Source organism: Pecten maximus, chromosome 6, assembly GCF_902652985.1.
Source record: "Pecten maximus chromosome 6, xPecMax1.1, whole genome shotgun sequence".
Lineage (NCBI taxonomy): Eukaryota > Metazoa > Mollusca > Bivalvia > Pectinida > Pectinidae > Pecten > Pecten maximus.
The window spans coordinates 28,476,894-28,498,872 of record NC_047020.1 but is presented as its reverse complement, the minus strand read 5'-3'; the positions used below and the strand labels follow the sequence as shown (position 1 = coordinate 28,498,872).

The 21,979-nt window shown below is 38.3% G+C and overlaps 1 protein-coding gene across 1 annotated transcript; it reads left to right on the top strand.

Moving 5' to 3' along the window:
- Window positions 1-1,304: 1,304 nt before the first annotated feature.
- Window positions 1,305-21,628, top strand: LOC117329448 (transient-receptor-potential-like protein). The gene is made up of 11 exons (XM_033887399.1): window positions 1,305-1,402; window positions 7,506-8,460; window positions 8,937-9,279; window positions 9,717-10,164; window positions 10,617-10,812; window positions 11,232-11,438; window positions 13,036-13,119; window positions 15,595-15,639; window positions 15,812-15,874; window positions 16,600-16,715; window positions 20,551-21,628. The coding sequence occupies exons 2-11, from the start codon at window positions 7,525-7,527 to the stop codon at window positions 20,909-20,911; spliced, it is 2,799 nt and encodes a 932-aa protein (XP_033743290.1). The 5' UTR covers window positions 1,305-1,402; window positions 7,506-7,524; the 3' UTR covers window positions 20,912-21,628.
- Window positions 21,629-21,979: the final 351 nt, after the last annotated feature.

Below are 21,979 nucleotides of genomic sequence, written 5' to 3'. Positions count from 1 at the left end.
TCAAAGGATCTATCTGGACAATGAGGACAGGTTAATCAAATTATCTATCTGGACAATGAGGACAGGTAAATCAAAGGATCTATCTAGACAATGAGGACAGGTAAATCAAATTATCTATCTGGACAATGAGGACAGGTAAACCAAAGGACATATCTAGACAATGAGGACAGGTAAATCAAATGATCTATCTGGACAATGAGGACAGGTAAATCAAATGATCTATCTAGACAATGAGGACAGGTAAATCAAAGGATATATCTGGACAATGAGGACAGGTAAATCAAATGATCTATCTGGACAATGAGGACAGGTAAATCAAATGATCTATCTAGACAATGAGGACAGGTAAATCAAATGATCTATCTAGACAATGAGGACAGGTAAATCAAATGATCTATCTGGACAATGAGGACAGGTTAATCAAATGATCTATCTGGACAATGAGGACAGGTAAATCAAATGATCTATCTAGACAATGAGGACAGGTAAATCAAATGATCTATCTGGACAATGAGGACAGGTAAATCAAATGATCTATCTGGACAATGAGGACAGGTAAATCAAATGATCTATCTAGACAATGAGGACAGGTAAATCAAAGGATCTATCTGGACAATGAGGACAGGTAAATCAATCGATAGAGACAAGGTTAGACACCAATGGAGTCCTCTCCATGGTTTAAATATCAACAGTAAGATAAAAATTGAATAATTATGATAATGGGTTATTCATAAACAAGAATGAAATCGAAATAATATGAAAAAAAGAGATATGTGTTATTTCATAAAAATCATATTTAACACTGAATTGACATTGCCTAGTAGGCTGATTTTACTACATATCTTTTTACTGTTGAAGGTTTTGCCAATGTGAGGTGTTTTTACACAGGTCCTAGCCTCGTCTGTCAATACATCCAATATATATGATATATATTGGATGTATGGACAGACGAGGCTAGGACCTTTGGTTTTTAGTAAGGGATTTTGTTTAATTTTTCTAATGTCTTCAATGGCGTTATCTATCCCCTTGATATATATATAACGGTCAATGACCAGGCTCGCGGAGTTTGAATCTAATTTGTTAGGCTGTTGCTGTTAAATGAGATTGCCTTAGAATACTTTGCAGAAATGAATTCGACGTTTTATTGAGTTTTAAGACCATAGCAGTACAGAGCGCTGCGAGGAGACCGAAAGCAAGAGAGGCTAAGACAACTCTGTCAAACTGTGTGTGTGACCCTGTAAAGTTCTATGGTTATTGATTTTTAGACTTGTGCTGTGCCGAAGCCGTTTATAGAGAGTAACCAACTCTCTCCTAACAGCTTTCCTTGCGTATTGGCGAACAGACTCCCTCCCTTCTCATGGCCGTATCCACATTTGGTTGCTGTCGTCGGAGGTAGCGGCTGGTATGTATATCTTTCCTGAATATCACATATTGTTCTTGTGCTTAGTTATAGAATTGTGTTAGAAATGCGAATGTCATTGGATCGCTGTCTAGCATGCAGACAGAGCTTATAGGGATTGTATTATTTGGTGTACAATATCAGTGATCGGTACAGCGATTGTATTGACGTATTATAGTATACATACTATATCGCTGTAGATAGGATAAGACTCCCTCTCTGGTTCGGCGTTATTAGAACCTCACTATGAGACAAATCCTATAGAATCTCCTCCAACCCGACAAATCACGCTGGGTCTTATTTCCATTTGTACACGTATAACACAATTAAGACGGAACCAGGTACTGGACTATTTCGTAATCTATATCAATATTATACCTACTTCTGCATTGATATGTTTATACATTTGTATATATATATAACAATCAGTTGTATTTCCAACAACGCTATTCCAGTTAGTTCAAAAATAAGCTCAACATGTCTAATATTATATATCCGGATGGAGGAGTGGGAATTCTAGACTTATGTGAACTGAGATCTTTGACATGATGTATATTTTTATTAATGATGTTTCCTGTATTAAAATGTATAGAGATTACTGTCTGGACAGAAAATGACAACAAAAAGCAAGTTGAAAACATGTCTCTTTATTTAAAGTATGTTTAGTAGATTTCCAATTATGATCAAAGCACGCAGCAAAAGCACTAGCCACTGCAGCTTATTATTTCTTGGCAGATTGATTTGATTAATATGTATTCCAAAGCTGATTACTATTATGGATGTGGTAGTCAACTCACTACCCTTCCTTCTCAGTAAGTGTCACGACAAAATCCCCCTGTCATATGTTTTTGTCCGGTCCGCATTTAAAGATCAATGGTCGATATCATTTGGAAATATTCTATAATTCCTGTCGTAAAATGAAGTCATACGTGTTGATACATGTTGATATGCCTAGTGGTTCTGTTGTCACGTGTTGATACTTGTTGATATGCCTAGTGGTTCTGTTGTCAACACACTGAACTCTCATTTTAGATTTTTGACTTAACCTAGATTTGACCTTCAAGTTCTTTATTGACTTTGAGTCTTCCGACTCATCAGTATCATATACATACATACATACATTGTAATATACCAATTTTACATAACATTGACAACATCAGACAAAACACACAAAAAACATAAGTTCGTGCCAGAGACAATATACTCGGAGAGCATAACTGTGTTAAAGAAGCTATTTTGACATTTTTCACCTAGATTTGTATGGCGGGTGTCGTCGTGACCTAGATTTGTATGGCGGGTGTCGTCGTGACCTAGATTTGTATGGCGGGTGTCGTCGTGACCTAGATTAGTATGACGGGTATCGTCGATGGAGTAGAAGACGCTAGTTCCTACGGAACCCCTGGTCTTGCAAATATTTTTTTATCTACAATATTTCACGCGTAATCGATTTTGAGTTTGAGTTATGCTTTCGTTATAGACCCTATTCCCATTTTTTTTTTTTTTTTGTCTGTTTTTTTTTTTTTTTTTCACAAAGATCCCAATTCCATCGGGTGGCAGGAGTGATCGGGTGGCTTTGTGGAAACACACTTGCCTTTAGCGTAGGCGGTTGGGGTTCGATTCCCCGATCGGACGTGAAAAGGTATGAGGTCACCTGCCCGACCACGTGGGTTTTCCCCTGATACTCCGGTTATCTCCCACAGTGAGACCCCTCGCGCGCTTCCATTCGGGTCAACAAGAGTGATTAATATAAGTTGATATAACTTGTTTCGCAATTGTGTAAAATTGATAAAGTTTACCATGGAAGTAATTTCCCGAAAATATCTATGAAAAACTGCCGTCATATTGAAAATTGCAGTCTTAAAATTTTGAGAGAAGTTGATATCCTTGCGGCACAGCATGCTGTTTCTGGCCTAATATCATACATGTAAATGGGATATTGCTAGTGAATTGAAATCGTTTGAAGAATTTAAGCATTTGACGCCGGCGACAATATCATGACCCTACACGTTTTGGATATTGAGGAGAATGAAAATGTGTTTTTATTGAGAATCTGAATTAGTTCAAACATTCTCATCCTTTGAATTGTTGTCTGAAAGATGTCAAATACTCATTACTATATATGTATCGTGAGTTTGTTACGTGACATTTCGTATATTTGTCCGCTGAATTTGAAAACTGGTCAATGTGGTCGTCAGGGAAAGCATGTCTGTAGCAATTTATTTGGTGACATTGGAGAAATGGGTTTTGAAGATTGAATTGCCTGAGAATCTGAATGTATGCCTGCTAATGCTGGTCGGCGACACTGTCCATATTATAGGGATAATATGGAGAGTCATGTCCAGATATATTTTGTATGTCGCGTTTGCTTGGTGACAATGCTGGTGGACTATACACTGTTTAAGAACTGTCGTTCTCCAGATTGTTCGCTTGGTGACAATGCTGGTCGGCTACACTGTCCAGTAATAAATAGTGGTTCTCCAGATTGTTTGCTTGGTGACAATGCTGGTCGGCTACACTGTCAAGTAATAAATAGTGGTTCTCCAGATTGTTCGCTTGGTGACAATGTCAGAAACGATACCGGGCTTTTCTCTTTTGTCATTTATTTGTTATCTCAATACTTTTACAGACAATAGTATACAGAGACAGACAATATTAAATTAGATTTACAACACATGTAATGCAATGCGCAGGCGTAGATATACGGATGGACGAGAGTATCACACAGGATGTACTTTAAATAATAATAAAATAAGTACTCAGTAGACCAAGCATGATCGATTTTTTATAAAGGTACATAACGTTTTAAAGAAAAAAAACTCTTTAGACATCAGGATATCTTTTAATGAGAGAACTATGTGTTGAATAATTAATTTCGAGGGTAAAGGAACAGTTTTCATTATCTGAAGCCGAACCGAACATTCAAACAAAAGCATAAAGTGAAAGTCATCGTCTCCAGTTTCCAATTTCGAGAGGAAAATTGTTATTTCTAAATCTATAAAGTGTAAAGGCATGTTTTTGATAGTATAGGTAATTTTCAGAATTATCTTCGTTGATAGATTTTGGAGATTTTCTGCGTGTCTCCGTCCAGATTTGTTTGAATTGATCACAGTTAATGTAAGATTTATTTTTGAAAGAAGCAATTTTGGATTAAAAGGAATTAATCATATATTAGAAAGCTCACATTTATAAATAGAAGATTAAAGTTGAAGTAACATCTTACAAAACTTTAAATGGACTCTCTCTATTACAGTGTTATTAGGGGAAAAAACTCATACTTCACAACCATATGATAGAACTGATGTTACTCTTATGTCCAGTTTACACTGAATTGATATATCATGTAATCTTCAGAAGTTAGTGTTGTTTTTTTCTTTTAGCTATAAAAAAATCCAGACTTAAAAATTCCTTGAAAATATCTAAAGTTTTACCATCGAAATTAAATTCCAAATAATCTGGACGTGAAAAAGTATTGGGTCACCTTCCCGACCACGTGGATTTTCCCCGGGTACTCCGTTTCCTCTCACAAAGCCAGATATATAATACATCCGGAAAGTACGCAACTCCACAAAGCCACTTACACGCTTCCTTTCGGGCCACCAAGCGTAATTAATATAAGTTGAGATAGTTTGTGTCGCAATTGTTATAAGATGAATACATAATTTACATTTTCCGTGTGTGTTTACATGTTATGGAAACCATGATTTATCATAATGGGATGATTTAGTTTTATACCTGTTTAAATGTTATGAACATAGCTGCAGCAGTATCTACAAACATCATATTCATCTTCCCAACAATCTTCATTAACCGATTCCGCTGTGATATCACGTGACTATTGTAATCTATCTAAATGTCCAGCACTTATGACATTAACAGATTCAGCATTTTTAGTCCCAGGGTTTGATAACTTCTGGGTATTCCCGATTGTTTATAGTTAATGGGTAATCTCGAGGTACTTGTAATTGAAATTGAAAATGCAACATCACCAACTGGCATTGTTACCACCTGTACACCACCACCTAAGATGTTTTCTAATGAATTAAAATAGGCCTTCGGCGAATGACTTATCGACCCAAGGGATCATAAACAAAAACATAACGATATTGTCCGCTGTTTATCAACTAAAATTATATTAACTTATATTATCTGTTTCATGCTCTATATCAGTAAGTGATCGTTTGTAATTTACTCGTGTGGTGATAAAGGGATGGATTGCATAGAAAATTCGACAATTTACTTGTCTGTACCTTCGTAATTAGAACAATTATATGTATATTACAATTTTCTGGTAGTCAGTGTCCGCTAAGTATATACAAAAAGTACAACTTAGGAAATACTAACATGTATTTTTTTATTTATACTTTGATAAATAAGATTGTAACTAGAAATAAGATAGTCGACTACGCTTGTCCCTTTACATGTTGTATTTCCACTTGTAGCGTCACCTACACGACCATTAACACTGTATACATTATTGCCTCTACACATTTACAGGAGTAAACGATATAATCTGTGTTGGGGAAATCCTATAGTTTTAAGAAGATTAAATGCTTGAGGGAAAAATCAACATATCATGCTCGTCATGGTTAAGATTTATAAAATCACATTCTGTACCAGTTCTAGCTTTAAAATCATCAGCTAATAACTGATAGTTCTCATCGTTCATCAAATAATTCATTTCGGATTCAATACTGTTAAAAACATCTCCGCTACTGTACTTTGAATCAACAGTAAGATTGTTTTCTTAATGCATTCATTTTTTTCAGAAATTCGAAAAATAAAGCTACTTTCATTTTCAGGAATGTCAATACTGCTTCAACTCAGATTTATTCCCTAGTATAGTTCCTCCAGACATTTTTGCTATAATTTGGTCCTATTTTACACGACAAATTTATTAACCTCTAGTTCTAATACATCAGTATTTAAGTTTCCTGCAATCGTATTTAAGTCATACTATTTAACTAAGCTTTGAAATTCATGATAATTCAGTCTGCGTTCAATTCCACAACAGTTGAGCGAAAGAACCTTTATATGTTGTAATAGGGGGCTAGTGTTACATTCTCTTATATATATATATATCAGTCATTAACTCATTAATATAACATATCTGCATACAATCTAATTAAGATTAGACTTGTAATTTCCGTTCCTCTACGATACATCTCGATACAAGTATATTACACATGTATATGCATATACAGTCAACAGCTTGGAAATATACTATTTAGTGTTTGTTTCGGAGTAAAACAAACACATTTATTAATTGTTAATTACTCGATAATAGATGTATGTATTTTAACATATGTATATAATATCTGTTCACTCTATGAAATATAACGATACCGGTATGATCACCTTTATTTAGATTTGTGACCCCATGTTACACAATTTGATATTCCTTGGCAACCACGGAAATGACACGTGGATATACCATGTTTAGTATCGAGTCTCAAAGGACTGAGAGAGCATACTGAACCATCTCATCAAATTTCTGTTATTTTATAAAGGACGATTGCTGTGTAACTATGGCAATAGAACGAGTAAGTTTGATATGCTACCAGGCGATAATGATTGAGGCAGTAGGTGTGCCATGCTTCTTTATATGAGTGTATTGATCAGCTTTCTGTTTCCATAACGACTCGTAACTGGTATGTCTTTCAGATATAATACATATTAACTTATTATCGACCGTTTTACATGTCGTAGTAGTCTGCATTTGTAAAATATTGTTTTTAGTATATGTCTGTTACCGCCACACACAGTATTTACAAACGAAGTGTATGTAATACGTTTTGTATAGGGATACATATTTGAGCTGTTTGTTCCTTTTTGATAATATACATAGCATAACGTTACATTAAATAGAGAGAAATGCCCAATATCCTGTAGAAATTATACAATCCCTGGTTTGACTGCAGACATTCCTAGGATGTTGCCGAAAGGGAATTGCCTTAGTTTCTAATCAGACAGAAGACTGTATTGTATCCGCTACGATAACATTACTTTGTCATTACAATTACGATAAATCGAGTGTATCTTTCAAAATATCAAATGTGAATCCATCGGACAACCATAAACCCGGTATATCGTTCCTTTCTATTTGCAGTTTCAGTTGACAGGAGGGCATGACCCGTTCTTCTGTGAAAAGACGAAGTTCACACCGCTCGTCTAAGATCCGGCCCATCACCATGCCACTGGAGCCACTTAAGGAGTTCCAGGGTATGGATACGACGGAGCGGATCTTCTTGGAGGCGGTGGAACGAGGTGACAAACACACCGTAATTCGCTGCCTTCAAGGAAATAGTCCCGTCAATGTGAACTGCACCAATATGCTGGGTCGCTCTGCCATCCAGATCGCCGTTGACAATGAAAACGTGGAACTTGTAGAGGTACTTCTTCAGCAAGATGGAGTCCGTATTGGAGACGCGTTACTGTATGCTATCCGAGAGGGGGTATACAAGATCGTGGAGATGTTGATTGACCATCCGTCCATCACACTGGAGATGTTGGGTTCGGACTGGTCAAAGTGTCGTCGTTCAGGTGAGGAGAGTTCCGATTATTCTCAGGACATCTCGCCCATCATTCTGGCGTCACACTGTAACCAATTCGAGATACTACAACTGCTTATCCTCCGAGGAGCGGAGATCAAACAGCCGCACCAACTCTCCTGTTCTTGTAAGGTTTGTCAAGAGCATGTGCACGAAGACAGTTTACGGCACTCTTTGTTACGAATAAACACGTATAAAGCTCTTGCCAGCCCGGCTTGGATCTCGTTGACTAGTCCCGATCCCATTCTCACGGCTTTCCGTCTTTCGTGGGTGCTACAGAAACTGGCACTGAGGGAGAACGAGTTCAAGGACACGTACATGCACCTGAGTGAACAGTGTAAGAAATATGCGTGTGATCTCATTGATCAATGTCGCACGAGTGAGGAGGTCATTGCTGTACTCAACAAAGAGAGTGACGAGGAGGAAGCCGATCATAGACAGTATGGACTTGTAGACAACAACAAACTCACTCTCGCGAGGTTGAAACTAGCCCTCAAATACGAACAAAAACAGGTGTGTGTTCTTCTTGTAAAAGTACTGTAAAATTATAGATGATAGTGTTTGTTGATTTCACGGATATTCTTTTTCAATAATTTATGTCCACGGATTTAAAAATCGGTAGATTTTGAGATGGCATTTGATATTCTCTGAATTTGTGGAAATTATCAATCCAATGATGTGAATTGCACAGAAAAAAAACCCTTCATAGGGCCCCACGGAAAATACACGATTTTAAGTATTTCGAGCAAAATCAAATACAATCTGGAAAATTTTGAAACAGGAATGCAAGGTCAGTGCAGATACCATTTCATGGAAAGATAAAAGACGTAACTATTACTTTCGTTGTTGACATTTTATTGGACCTCCTTGTATGGTGACATTATCTGTTGATTATTTCTATTGTTAAGATTTTGACGAGTTATTTTGTTGGCGAATTCATTCTTTATTTGTCACCGGTAAATTGCAATTTTTTGATGATTTATTTTCAGTTCGTAGCCCATCCTCACTGCCAACAACTACTGACGTCTATTTGGTATGAAGGCCTGCCTGGCTGGAGGAAGAGGAATGGCGTCACCAAGTTCCTCTTGTGTATCGGTCTCATTCTTCTGGTTCCCTTCATGGCGGTATATTATCTCATTTTTCCACGGAGTAAAATTGGCCAACTCCTGCGCAGTCCATTTATGAAATTTCTATATCACAGCGCCTCATTTGGAGTGTTTCTGTTTTTACTAGTATGTGTGTCCACAGAAATCAGTGGAGATTCTAACAGGGAACGTTTCCGGGGACCACCTCCTTCGCAGCTCGAGTGGTTCATCGTGTTTTGGGTTACCGGTATGTAAATACTTATATATAACTCATCAGTCCCATTTTGCAACTGATTGATCCATGGGTTTCCAGATCTGTAATGACGTTTCAATGTCTATATCCCTCTACCTAGCTCATTGCTTGTATACTACTCTCTGTCCTACTCATGTCGGTGTGTGTGATACCCTATTGTAACCCATTGTTTATATAATCCGGCCTACCTAACTCGTTTCTGAATGATAGTGCTTGAATGAATTTTGCGATTCTGAATTTGTTCAATCAAAAGAAGCAAGGTATGGTGATGTTGTGACCTTACTTGGTGATAACCATTTCTGTAGCAGGAAGCCAACACTGAGACACATACTGGTATTATTTGTTTCAGGATTGAAAACAGCGATGTATTTTTATTCATTGGTGTTTCAGGATTGAAAACAGCGATATATTTTTATTCATTGGTGTTTCAGGATTTGTGTGGCAGGAAGTTAAACAGCTGTGGGATGAGGGACTAAAGGCCTACATTCGCCAATGGTGGAACTGGTTGGATTTTATAATGCTGTCACTATATCTGGCCACGTTCTCTCTGCGCCTTGTGGCTTACATCCTCATCAAGTCAGATAGATACGGTCCCAGAGAGATGGCCAGAAGTGACTGGCCTTCATTCGATCCGACACTCATATCAGAGAGTTTGTTTGCTGTAGCAAACGTGTTCAGTTTCTCCCGGATAATCTACCTGTTCCAGGCAAACCAGCACCTTGGGCCGATGCAGATCTCCCTCGGGTGTATGCTTATTGACATTGCCAAGTTTCTTTTCATCTTCTTTCTTGTCCTCACGTCCTTTGCCTGCGGACTGAACCAGTTGTACTGGTATTATAATGGCAGTCGATCAGAGGGAGATCCCGACTCCTTCTACACGTATGTATTGTACAAGAGACACACGTGTGAATAGCACACGAATTTAGTGTTATGTACAGGAAAAACAAGATAATAAAAAAATAGAACTGTACCATACGGCAGTTTCATGCTTGCTTAACTCTTCAGTGATCACTAGCCCGCCACCTCTGGGTTGCGAGTTCGAAACCTAGGTGGGGTAGTTGCCAGGTCGGTGGTTTTTCTCCGGCTTTCCGCCACCTCCAAAACCTGGTAAGTCATTAAATGACCCTGGCTGTTAATAGGACGTTAAACAAAATAACCAAACTAAACCAAATGATGCTAGTGGCCAAATTATGGAAGCCCAGAGTGGAAATTATAGGAATATGATCTATATGTTTTAAATAGTATATTTTCTTCTCTAAATTGATGCCTGCTTATACTTTAAATCTTGATCATTGACCCATGCTGTTTTTCTATCGCGAATTGTATTACAGGTTAGGTGAATCGTATATCACACTCTACTGGTCTCTCTTCGGACTAACCGCTCTCAAGGATATCAAGATTCCTCAAGGTCAGTACTTCACCGAACTAATGGGGATGCTGCTGTTTATGGCCTACCACGGCATGGCGTCTATTGTCCTCATCAACATGCTGATAGCTATGATGTCAAATTCCTACCAAAATATAGAGGTATGTTTTATTTGATGTCAAACTCCTCCCAAAATATAGAGGTATGTTTTGTATGATGGCAAACTGCTACTAAAACATAGAGATATGTTTTGTTTGATGTCAAAACGGCTCCCAAAATATAGAGGTATGTATCGTATGATGTAAAAACTGCTACCAAAACATAGAGATATGTACTGTATGATATCAAACTGCTACTAAAACATAGAGATATGTATCATACAATGTCACGTTCCTATCATCATGGTCGAGTTCGATCTGAAGCAGAAATCTTGTACTAATCCATGGTAATACTGTTAGAATCCTGTGCTATGTTTTTGCTGTGTAAACGTTTGAGGATGAACAGATACCCACACTTTGATACCATTATTTCATTAATAAGATATCCATTGCTCAGCTAAGTCTGTTTATGCCGCACACAGAATCATGCTGACATGGAGTGGAAGTTCTGTCGTTCAAAGCTGTGGATGGGCTACTTTGACGAGGGTTCAACACTTCCCGCTCCCTTTAACCTGATCGTCAGTCCAAAGTCCATTTACTACTGTCTCCGCTCGTGTCACACATTCCTTTGCCAGTGTTTCCGCTCCCGTCGTTACAAAAAACGTCGCACTTCATCAGCTACTAACAAGGTAACTATCATTCATTGTAGGACCCCGTGTGTAATCTGTTGTGAAGTAGGGGAGAATGGAGGTCTTGATTGGAAGAAAGTGTCGTCGCGTTGAGTATTTTTTAATTAATTAGTAAGTCTATCTAAAAAAAGCGGACAATTCCCAAACCTGTGAACCAATTTCAAAATACCCAGGAATATTAAGGATTATATAAACAAATGCGTCTATTTTGGTAGAAATTGTAGCTACCACGGATACCTGGTCAATATACACAGGTTTTATAAAAGAACCATAGCTCTTCAGCCGTTTATTCAATTTCATTAAAATATTGCCAAATCGAAGACTCTGATTGGTTTAAATGGAGTTGTTGTCCAATTTAGATGAAAATCGACATATTAAGGTTTTACTTGTGGTAAATTCAATGTTTCTATTTTCCAAACAATAGATGTCATTTTGTTAACATGGTCACCAAAACAGGACATGGAAATATTAATCAATTTCAATTGAACCACACATGATGTAAATGTACATGCATTTTTTGACATTTTGGTTGCCATGGTAAGTCACAACACATATTTTGTATAAATACCAATTCCTCTTTTTTTTTTTAAACATGATCAAATGGTTATCGTGTAAGAGAAAGAAACAGTGTTATGAAAGATATGCACAATATCCATTTTTGCCTTAATTTTTGTGAATGTTGCCTATGATTTTACTTGGTTAATTTATCCGGATTCCATGCATCTTTTGGTCTGTATAACTAACGACTGATGTAGTGTTATGTTCGCCAGTAAACTAGCCACCAGATTCTAAGTTGCTGTTTTTGTTAAGAACTGCTAAGCTAAATTTTAAGACTAGATTATCTCCCCTAGTTTGGAAATCAGACATATCCTAGAGACCAAAATCATAACGCTCAATCTGATTTATAACTTTGATATTCTAGAGACAGGGGGCCCGTCTAGTTCGCCACCCCATTTGAAAGATTTCTTTTTTTTAAATTGTGTACTTCAATACTGATCAATAAGCACCATAGTATTGTTATCACAAGCATGTTAATTGATAAACATAATTAATAAAATTGTATCGAACGAAATTTAAAAAAGGTAAAAAGACACACATACGTAGGGGAATGGAAACCGAAGACATAAAATATCTTTTCTTGTTATATGCTTCATTTGAAATCAAATGTCCCGGGAAACCATAAACGGTATTTCTAAAGAGCAAGCATGTTAAGTATATCTAAAGTGATGTCCTTAGACACTTTAATAGTCAATGGGCCGTAGAGAAATACAAAAACAAAAAGAGTTTTGATTTCTGATATATTTTAATTAGGTCCCTCATGATGCATCATCGGGTTGGTTTCAGGTTTAGGTACATATTGAACAGTACAGTAGATTCAAATGTCGTGCATGTCTGCCAGAAGACAAAATCGCATGGTCCTTATAGCACTCGTAAATGCGAGAAAGGGGTATGGCATGTTTTTAGAACAACGTCGGCGTACAGTTTGGGATAATTTCTGTTTTAATTTTTAATTAATGTTCTTAATTGATATATTATTTTCATTTCATTTAGCAATATTTCGTTAATTTTGTTGATTTTATCTGATTTTGCTGTCTAGCCGATACCGTCCAATGTGCATGGCACAACAGAGCATGGCAACAGGTTGCCGGGCGTAGCCTTAGACAATCTGTCAGTGTTCACGGTGAGAGCTGCGACCACTTATCAGGGTCAGGGTGATTGGTGTAACGATATTGTGACGTCACCGTCTGTACGAAACCTACCACCGGGGTCAATGGATCAATACAATAATATTGTAACACTGCCATTTGTGAACATCTGGAGACTGTTTTGTGTCCACGTATATTTCCGGCTATTGTCTTTGTTTTGTGTCCACGTATATTTCCGGCTATTGTCTTTGTTTTGTGTCCACGTATATTTCCGGCTATTGTCTTTGCATGTCGTGCGATTCAATGTGTTGTCTGAGGACTAGTGCACGCCTGTATTAACCCTGTATTGCCTTATGTCACGTGTCAGTATTCCCCTTACTGTTAATGGTACGATTTTAGTACAGCCTAGTATGTATATGGTGTATTCAGTAGAAGAAAAAAAAGTTAAAAATCGTAACACCTGTTCCTTTTTACTACACGTGAAATGTACTTTAAAAATACACATATTGACATAGATAAACATCAAATAAAGTCGTCTTAAGAATACATGAAACAACTATCTTTCTTTTTTTGTTGTGAAAAGCAGAAGCTGCATTAAAAAAAAGTGAACAATCCCGGATTGTAAATTGCCCGTCATAGCATTACGATCGTTGCAGGACTTTATTGGATACATTATTAAAACGACTCGTGCTTGGTCTATATACTCCCCCCCCCCCCCCCCCCCTTCCGTAGCTAGAAATCTTGGCCCATATACTCTATACTCGTCCCCGTAAGATAGAAAGCTTGGTCTATATACTGGCCCCCGTAAGATAGAAAGCTTGGTCTATATACTGGCCCCCGTAAGATAGAAAGCTTGGTCTATATACTGGCCCCCGTAAGATAGAAAGCTTGGTCTATATACTCGTCCCCGTAAGATAGAAGCTTGGTCTATATACTCGTCCCCGTAAGATAGAAAGCTTGGTCTATATACTGGCCCCCGTAAGATAGAAAGCTTGGTCTATATACTGGCCCCCGTAAGATAGAAAGCTTGGTCTATATACTCGTCCCCGTAAGATAGAAAGCTTGGTCTATATACTGGCCCCGTAAGATAGAAAGCTTGGTCTATATACTGGCCCCCGTAAGATAGAAAGCTTGGTCTATATACTGGCCCCCGCAAGATAGAAAGCTTGGTCTATATACTGGCCCCCGTAAGATAGAAAGCTTGGTCTATATACTGGCCCCCGTAAGATAGAAAGCTTGGTCAATATACTCGTCCCCGTAAGATAGAAAGCTTGGTCTATATACTGGCCCCCGTAAGATAGAAAGCTTGGTCTATATACTGGCCCCCGTAAGATAGAAAGCTTGGTCTATATACTGGCCCCCGTAAGATAGAAAGCTTGGTCTATATACTGGCCCCCGTAAGATAGAAAGCTTGGTCTATATACTGGCCCCCGTAAGATAGAAAGCTTGGTCAATATACTCGCCCCCGTAAGATAGAGAGCTTGGTCTATATACCCCCCCCCCCCCCCCCTTCCATAGCTAGAAATCTTGGCCCATATACTCTATACTCGTCCCCGTAAGATAGAAAGCTTGGTCTATATTTTGGCCCCCGTAAGATAGAAAGCTTGGTCTATATACTGGCCCCCGTAAGATAGAAAGCTTGGTCTATATACTCGTCCCCGTAAGATAGAAAGCTTAGTCTATATACTCGTCCCCGTAAGATAGAAAGCTTGGTCTATATACTCGCCCCCGTAAGATAGAAATCTTGGTCTATATACTAGTCCCCGTAAGATAGAAAGCTTGGTCTATATACTCGTCCCCGTAAGATAAAAAGCTTGGTCTATATACTCGTCCCCGTAAGTTAGTATAGAAAGCTTGGTCTATATACTCGTCCCCGTATGTTAGTATGAACTACTTGGACTTTGCTATTGTATAATATTTTACATGAAGTAGAGAGCGTAAACTAGGGCCTCATCGACCAAGAAGATCAACTTGAACTATGTCCTTTCTCCGTAAGATAGAAGTCTTGGACTACTGTATATAATCATCCCCATAAGATAGGAGGCTTGGATACAGTTCCCGCCCTATGTTTTACTGGCCTAGCCTCTATGTGCTTTTTTAGTCGTCAATATTACCTGGACTTCCCGTTTGTGATATTGTGTGTATGTCATGATAAAACAAACAAACTCAGGGTCTAACATAGCCGGATAGACTGGTCACCGAGAGGCATTGGTCGGGATCTTTAGATTCCCTGGGTATCAATGATGTTTTCTTTATTAGTGCTCATAAAGCACTGTTTTTCAGCAATTACAATGCATGTTATAGGCACATAACACCATTTACTAATCATTCATGTCTTAAATATCACAAGTAAATGATGACATGTCATGCCGAATGTTTAATACAAGTGTAACTATGGGATTTCACAGATTAGCCTTCACACCAGAAGTAGCATGTGGTCAGTTTCGTTCACACCTATGTTATGTTTAATTTTTGTGTTCTAACATTTTTGTTTATTCGCACCACTACAGACTGGTGAGAGTGGATCAGGATTACGACGTATGGTGAAACAGTCCGTAAGTCACATTCAACCTTTTATTCTCCAGTGTGAACATTTACTGCATTTTAACACAACTTCTTAATGGTAAGATGTTATGTTCAAAAGCCAGATGTTACAATGCTAGGTCCAATGAGTTTGACATAAGTAAATATAGATTTTACACATTACGTATGTGTTGGTTATTTCAGAGATCTGCATTTAACGGAGAGCCGTACGGAATCCCTCCATCGTATTCACAGTTGATATACCAGGTAACTTTAAGTATCCCCCCCCCCCCCCCCCCCCCCCCCACCCGACTCAAAAAATTCTAGGAACCAACTAAATTCGAGATATCGTGGTTCGACTGTACAGCATATCATCAGTCAAATAATGAATATTTAGAATTGCCAGTTACGTTTAGGAGCAAAATGATTGGAAATTCAAAGGAGAAGTTAAGAAAAAAGAAAATTAAAAAAGGCACAAACGACTGTTTCAATAAGATGGCAACCAGCGAGAGGTTTTGTGAAATGAAATGTTGCCCTGCAAAATTCGTTTATTTTTCATAAAAAAAAGCTATGTTAACTGAAACAGATGATGTTTTTGTGAAGATAAATCTTAGATCCTATATTTTTAAAGATTACAAGTTAGTTTCTAGATATAATACTGGTACTTTACGTGTTGTTTATTATCACATGTATATTGTTTGACTGCTTGTTTACGTTAGAATGAATTTACTTACTGAACGTAGGCTTGTATTATACATGTGTGTTTTATATTATTATACAATGAAATTATTCTAGTTGCTGATTGTAGGCTTGTAAATAGTTATTTTATATTATTAAACGTTAAAATGACTTTACTAACTAGTTTTTAGGTTATTATTACATCATATATTATTTTATATTATATTGAATTATATTATATTATAGGTTCAAATGATGTAGATAGACATTATAGTTTTGATATAATTTGAATGTATTGTATGTATTGTGTACAGGATGTCATGAGGCGACTCGTCAGTAGATACATTCACCAGACAAAGAAACAGCGACAACAGGACGGAGTCAATGAGGACGATTTACTAGAAATAAAACAGGATATATCTAGTCTGAGGTAAGATTATCAATTGATATCCAGTATGAGGTGAGATAATTAATATCTAGTCTGAGGTGAGATTATTAATTGATATCTAGTCTGAGGCGAGGTTATTAATATCTAGTCTGAGGCGAGATTTTTCATATATAGTCTGAGGCGAGATTATTCATATCTAGTGTGAGGCGAGATTATTCATATCTAGTCTGAGGTAAGATTATTAATTGATATCCAGTATGAGGTGAGATTATTCATATCTAGTCTGAGGCGAGATTATTCATATCTAGTCTGAGGTGAGATTATTCATATCTAGTCTGAGGTGAGATAAGTATGATAATATCTAGTCTGAGGTGAGATTATTAATATCTAGTCAGAGGTGAGATTATTCATATCTAGTCTGAGGTGAGATTATTCATATCTAGTCTGAGGTGAGGTTATTCATATCTAGTCTGAGGTGAGATTATTCATATCTAGTCTGAGGTGAGATTATTCATATCTAGTCTGAGGTGAGATTATTCATATCTAGTCTGAGGTGAGATTATTAATATCTAGTCTGAGGCGAGATTATTCATATCTAGTCTGAGGCGAGATTATTCATATCTAGTCTGAGGTGAGATTATTCATATCTAGTATGAGGTGAGATTATTCATATCTAGTCTGAGGCGAGATTATTCATATCTAGTCTGAGGCGAGATTATTCATATCTAGTCTGAGGTGAGATTATTCATATCTAGTCTGAGGTGAGATTATTCATATCTAGTCTGAGGTGAAATTATTAATATCTAGTCAGAGGTGAGATTATTCATATCTAGTCTGAGGCGAGATTATTCATATCTAGTCTGAGGTGAGATTATTCATATCTAGTCTGAGGTGAGATTATTCATATCTAGTCTGAGGTGAAATTATTAATATCTAGTCAGAGGTGAGATTATTCATATCTAGTCAGAGGTGAGATTATTAATATTTAGTCTGAGGTGAGATTATTCATATCTAGTCAGAGGTGAGATTATTCATATCTAGTCTGAGGTGAGGTTATTCATATCTAGTCTGATGTAAAATTAGAATGTTAATATCTAGTCAGAGTTGAGATTTTTATACTAGCAACTGGTTTTCTATTGTTAAACATCATATCGATAGTTATTTGCTGCATGCTTTTGGTGAACCCAAAGCCTTCCTCACAGGAGTGAACGCTCAGCTGAAGGCCAAATGTAAGGCTGTGTCAAGGGAGACAGTAAAGTTAAACGATACGCTCTTAGAAATAAGTGATAATCGAGTTCCTCCATTTGGGCTTTCTCTAACAAATCTCTCGTTTATACCTTCCATTATTCGTAGCTGGACCTTGTTGGATCTATCTAACATCACGCAAGGAAATGGAATACAAAGGAGAGTGTGCTTACCGAATGGCCGGGAGTATAACGACCGAATGGCTGAGAGTATAACGACCGAATGGCTGAGAGTATAACGACCGAATGACTGAGAGTATGACGACCGAATGACTGAGAGTATGACGACCGAATGACTGAGAGTATGACGACCGAATGACTGAGAGTATGACGACCGAATTGCTGAGAGTATGGTGACCGAATGGCTGAGAGTATGACGACCGAATGGCTGAGAGTATGGTGACCGAATGGCTGAGAGTATGACGACCGAATGGCTGAGAGTATGGTGACCGAATGGCTGAGAGTATGACGACCGAATGACTGGGAGTATGGTGACCGAATATTTACTGAATGGCTGAGAGAATATTTACTGAATGGCTGAGAGTATATTTACTGAATGGCTGAGAGTATATTGACTGAATGGCTGAGAGTATAGTGACTGAATGGCTGAGAGTATGGCGACCGAATGGTTGAGAGTATGTTGACTGAATAGCTGAGAGTATTGTGACCGAATGGTTTGGAGTATGGTGATCGAATGGTTTGGAGTGTGGTGACGGAATGGCTGAGAATATTGTGACCGAATGGTTTGGATTATGGTGACCGAATGGCTGAGAGTATGGTGACCGAGTGGCTGAGAGTATGGTGACCGAATGGTTTGGAGTATGGTGACCGAATGGCTGAGAGTATGGTGACCGAATGGCTAACAATATGGTGACCGAATGGATAAGAGTATGGTGACCAAATGGCTGACAATATGGTGACAGAATGGCTGAGAGTATTGTGACCGAATGGTTTGGAGTATGGTGACCGAATGGTTTGGAGTATGGTGACCGAATGGCTGAGAGTATTGTGACCGAATGGTTTGGAGTATGGTGACCGAATGGTTTGGAGTATGGTGACCGAATGGCTGAGAGTTTTGTGACCGAACGGCTGAGAATATGGTGACCGAATGGCTGAGAATATGGTGACCGAATGGCTGAGAGTATGGTGACCGAATGGCTGAGAGTATGGTGACCGAATGGCTGAGAGTATGGTGACTGAATGGCTGAGAATATGGTGACCGAATGGTTGAGAGTTTTGTGACTGAACGGCTGAGAATATGGTGACTGGATGGCTGAGAGTATGGTGACTGAATGGCTGAGAATATGGCGACCGAATGGCTGAGAGTATGGTGACCGAATGGTTGAGAGTATGGTGACCGAATGGTTGAGAGTATGTTGACCGAATGGCTGAGAGTATGGTGACCGAATGGTTGAGAGTATGGTGACCGAATGGTTGAGAGTATGTTGACTGAATGGCTGAGAGTATGGTGACCGAATGGCTGAGAGGATGGTGACCGAATGGTTGAGAGTATGGTGACCGAATGGTTGAAAGTATATTGACTGAATGGCTGAGAGTATTTTGACTGAATGGCTGAGAGTATTTTGACTGAATGGCTGAGTGTATATTGACTGAATGGCTGAGAGTATATTGACTGAATGGCTGAGTGTATATTGACTGAATGGCTGAGTGTATATTGACTGAATGGCTGAGAGTATATTGACTGAATGGCTGAGTGTATATTGACTGAATGGCTGAGAGTATATTGACTGAATGGCTGAGAATATATTGACTGAATGGCTGAGAGTATATTGACTGAATGGCTGAGAGTATATTGAGTGAATGGCTGAGAGTATATTGAGAGAATGGCTGAGAGTATATTGAGATAATGGCTGAGAGTATATTGAGATAATGGCTGAGAGTATATTGAGTGAATGGCTGAGAGTATATTGACTGAATGGATGAGAGTATGGCGACTGAATGGATGAGAGTATATTGACTGAATTGCTGAATGTTAAGGCGACCAAATGGCTGAGAGTATGGTGACTGAAAGCTTGAGAAAGGCTCTAAAGCTGAACTAAGAGCTTGATGACAAGTAACAAACTAATACAAGTAATTTCGACTAAAACTACCCTTGGTCTTCATTAACCTGCATCTCCCGAAACTTTAGGTTGTTAATTTTCAGTAATGATCAGTAATTAGTAGTTAATATCTGCCACGAGAATTGTGATGATGGGAACATATTCTCGGATAAAGATAGGGTAAACAGGATGTTACTATCTATAAACGGAAAGTTAACAATTTAGAAACTGAAATCATCACGCCTATCATACAGCTTATTTGTAATGATCAAGGTAAGCGGTTGTGGAGTCAGGAATGTCCTTGATTTCAAGTTTGACAGGATATATCCGATCGACATGCTCAATAACGTGTTTTGCCATTTAAAAAACAGCACATCATCAATAAATGTATAGGTGAAATTGAAGGACTTTGCAAGGTCTTCAATGTAATCAGCCTCGTATGAAAACAACAAGTAAACAGATGAGAGATAAGACCCTAGTGTCAGAGAAGGTATTGGTGAAGTTTAAAACAAATTGACGTTTTAATGATAGGATAATAGATGAAAGTAAATCAAAATATGTCCATATTTGTAGGTATGAGCTGAGAGAAGATCGGAAGCGGGAAATAGCTCGTGGGGAAAATCACTTTGAAAGCTTGAAACTCGAGATCTTGTCAGTTGTCAAAGGGCGTACTTCTACTGGGGGTCATCACTATGGACACGGTGGCAGTTGCCAGGACATTGACCGCCAGGGGACTGTAGGATCCAACTTGTCAGTCACTGATATACAACACCTGAAGCAGGATATCATCAGTAGTCTACGTCAGGAGCTGAGGGACGCTGTGTCCGAATTGTCTAACTACAATCCCGGACATGTTTTACCAGGGAATGTAGCCCTTACGCTACCCCCGACTGAGCCCGAGCTGTACCACACCCATCTCTACACACAGTTATGACCACCTGTGCGACGTTTATTTCAGTGTGTGGTTAACGTTCTGTGACGTCACGATTATAATTCAGTTAGAGTGTAGATACGCTGTGTTAGTATGTGTACTAGAGCTTCACACTGTTCTCTGGTCATCAAGCATTACTTGGGTTGCTGCCATTGTTAACATTACGTACATATCTTGCCAACAAGTGTGTTATCGGTGCTGACGTGTTGTCCGGTAATCCATTGTCAGGGTGGCATGTCTTTTTTTTTTTTTATTGTGACGTTAAACGTAAAATCTGTCTGTGTATGGTATTCACTGACAGATATCTGTACATGTTTTGTATTTACGTGATAGCATGTGTGAGACACGTACGTGGTTTACAACATGTACCGTCATAGTTTAAGACATGTAGCAATATGTGTTGTGTTGAAGGTCGAAAAGATGGAAATCGACAAATTATATATATATATATAGCTACTGATTAAATCAGTTAAACAGCACACGACACGCGTCGTGATAATATACGTACCTCTAGTTGACGTGACCTTGTGTCATGACGCTAGAGGTGACAATGATATAATCAGTTGATATTTTACGTGACGGTTATGTAAACGGTAACGCGGTAACGTGACGGTTATAGTTACGGTAACGTGACGGTTATAGTTACGGTAACGTGACGGTTATAGTTACGGTAACATGACGGTTATAGTTACGGTAACGTGACGGTTATAGATACAGTAACGTGAATGTTACAGTAACGTGACGGTTATAGTTACGGTAACGTGACGGTTATAGTTACGGTAATGTGACGGTTATAGATACGGTAACGTGACGGTTATAGATACGGTAACGTGACGGTTATAGATACGGTAACGTGACGGTTATAGTTACGGTAATGTGACGGTTATAGTTACGGTAACGTGACGGTTATAGTTACGGTAATATGGCGGTTATAGATACAGTAACGTGACGGTTATAGATACGGTAACGTGACGGTTATAGTTACGGTAATGTGACGGTTATAGTTACGGTAATGTGACGGTTATAGTAACGGTAACGTGACGGTTATAGTAACGGTAACGTGACGGTTAT

Coding starts and splice junctions, on each gene's coding strand:
- LOC117329448 (XM_033887399.1), top strand. CDS start 7,525: ATGACCCGTTCTTCTGTGAAAAGACGAAGTTCACACCGCTCGTCTAAG. Junction 10,165..10,616: donor GATCCCGACTCCTTCTACAC/GTATGTATTGTA, acceptor ATTGTATTACAG/GTTAGGTGAATCGTATATCA. Junction 11,439..13,035: donor CTTCATCAGCTACTAACAAG/GTAACTATCATT, acceptor TTTGCTGTCTAG/CCGATACCGTCCAATGTGCA.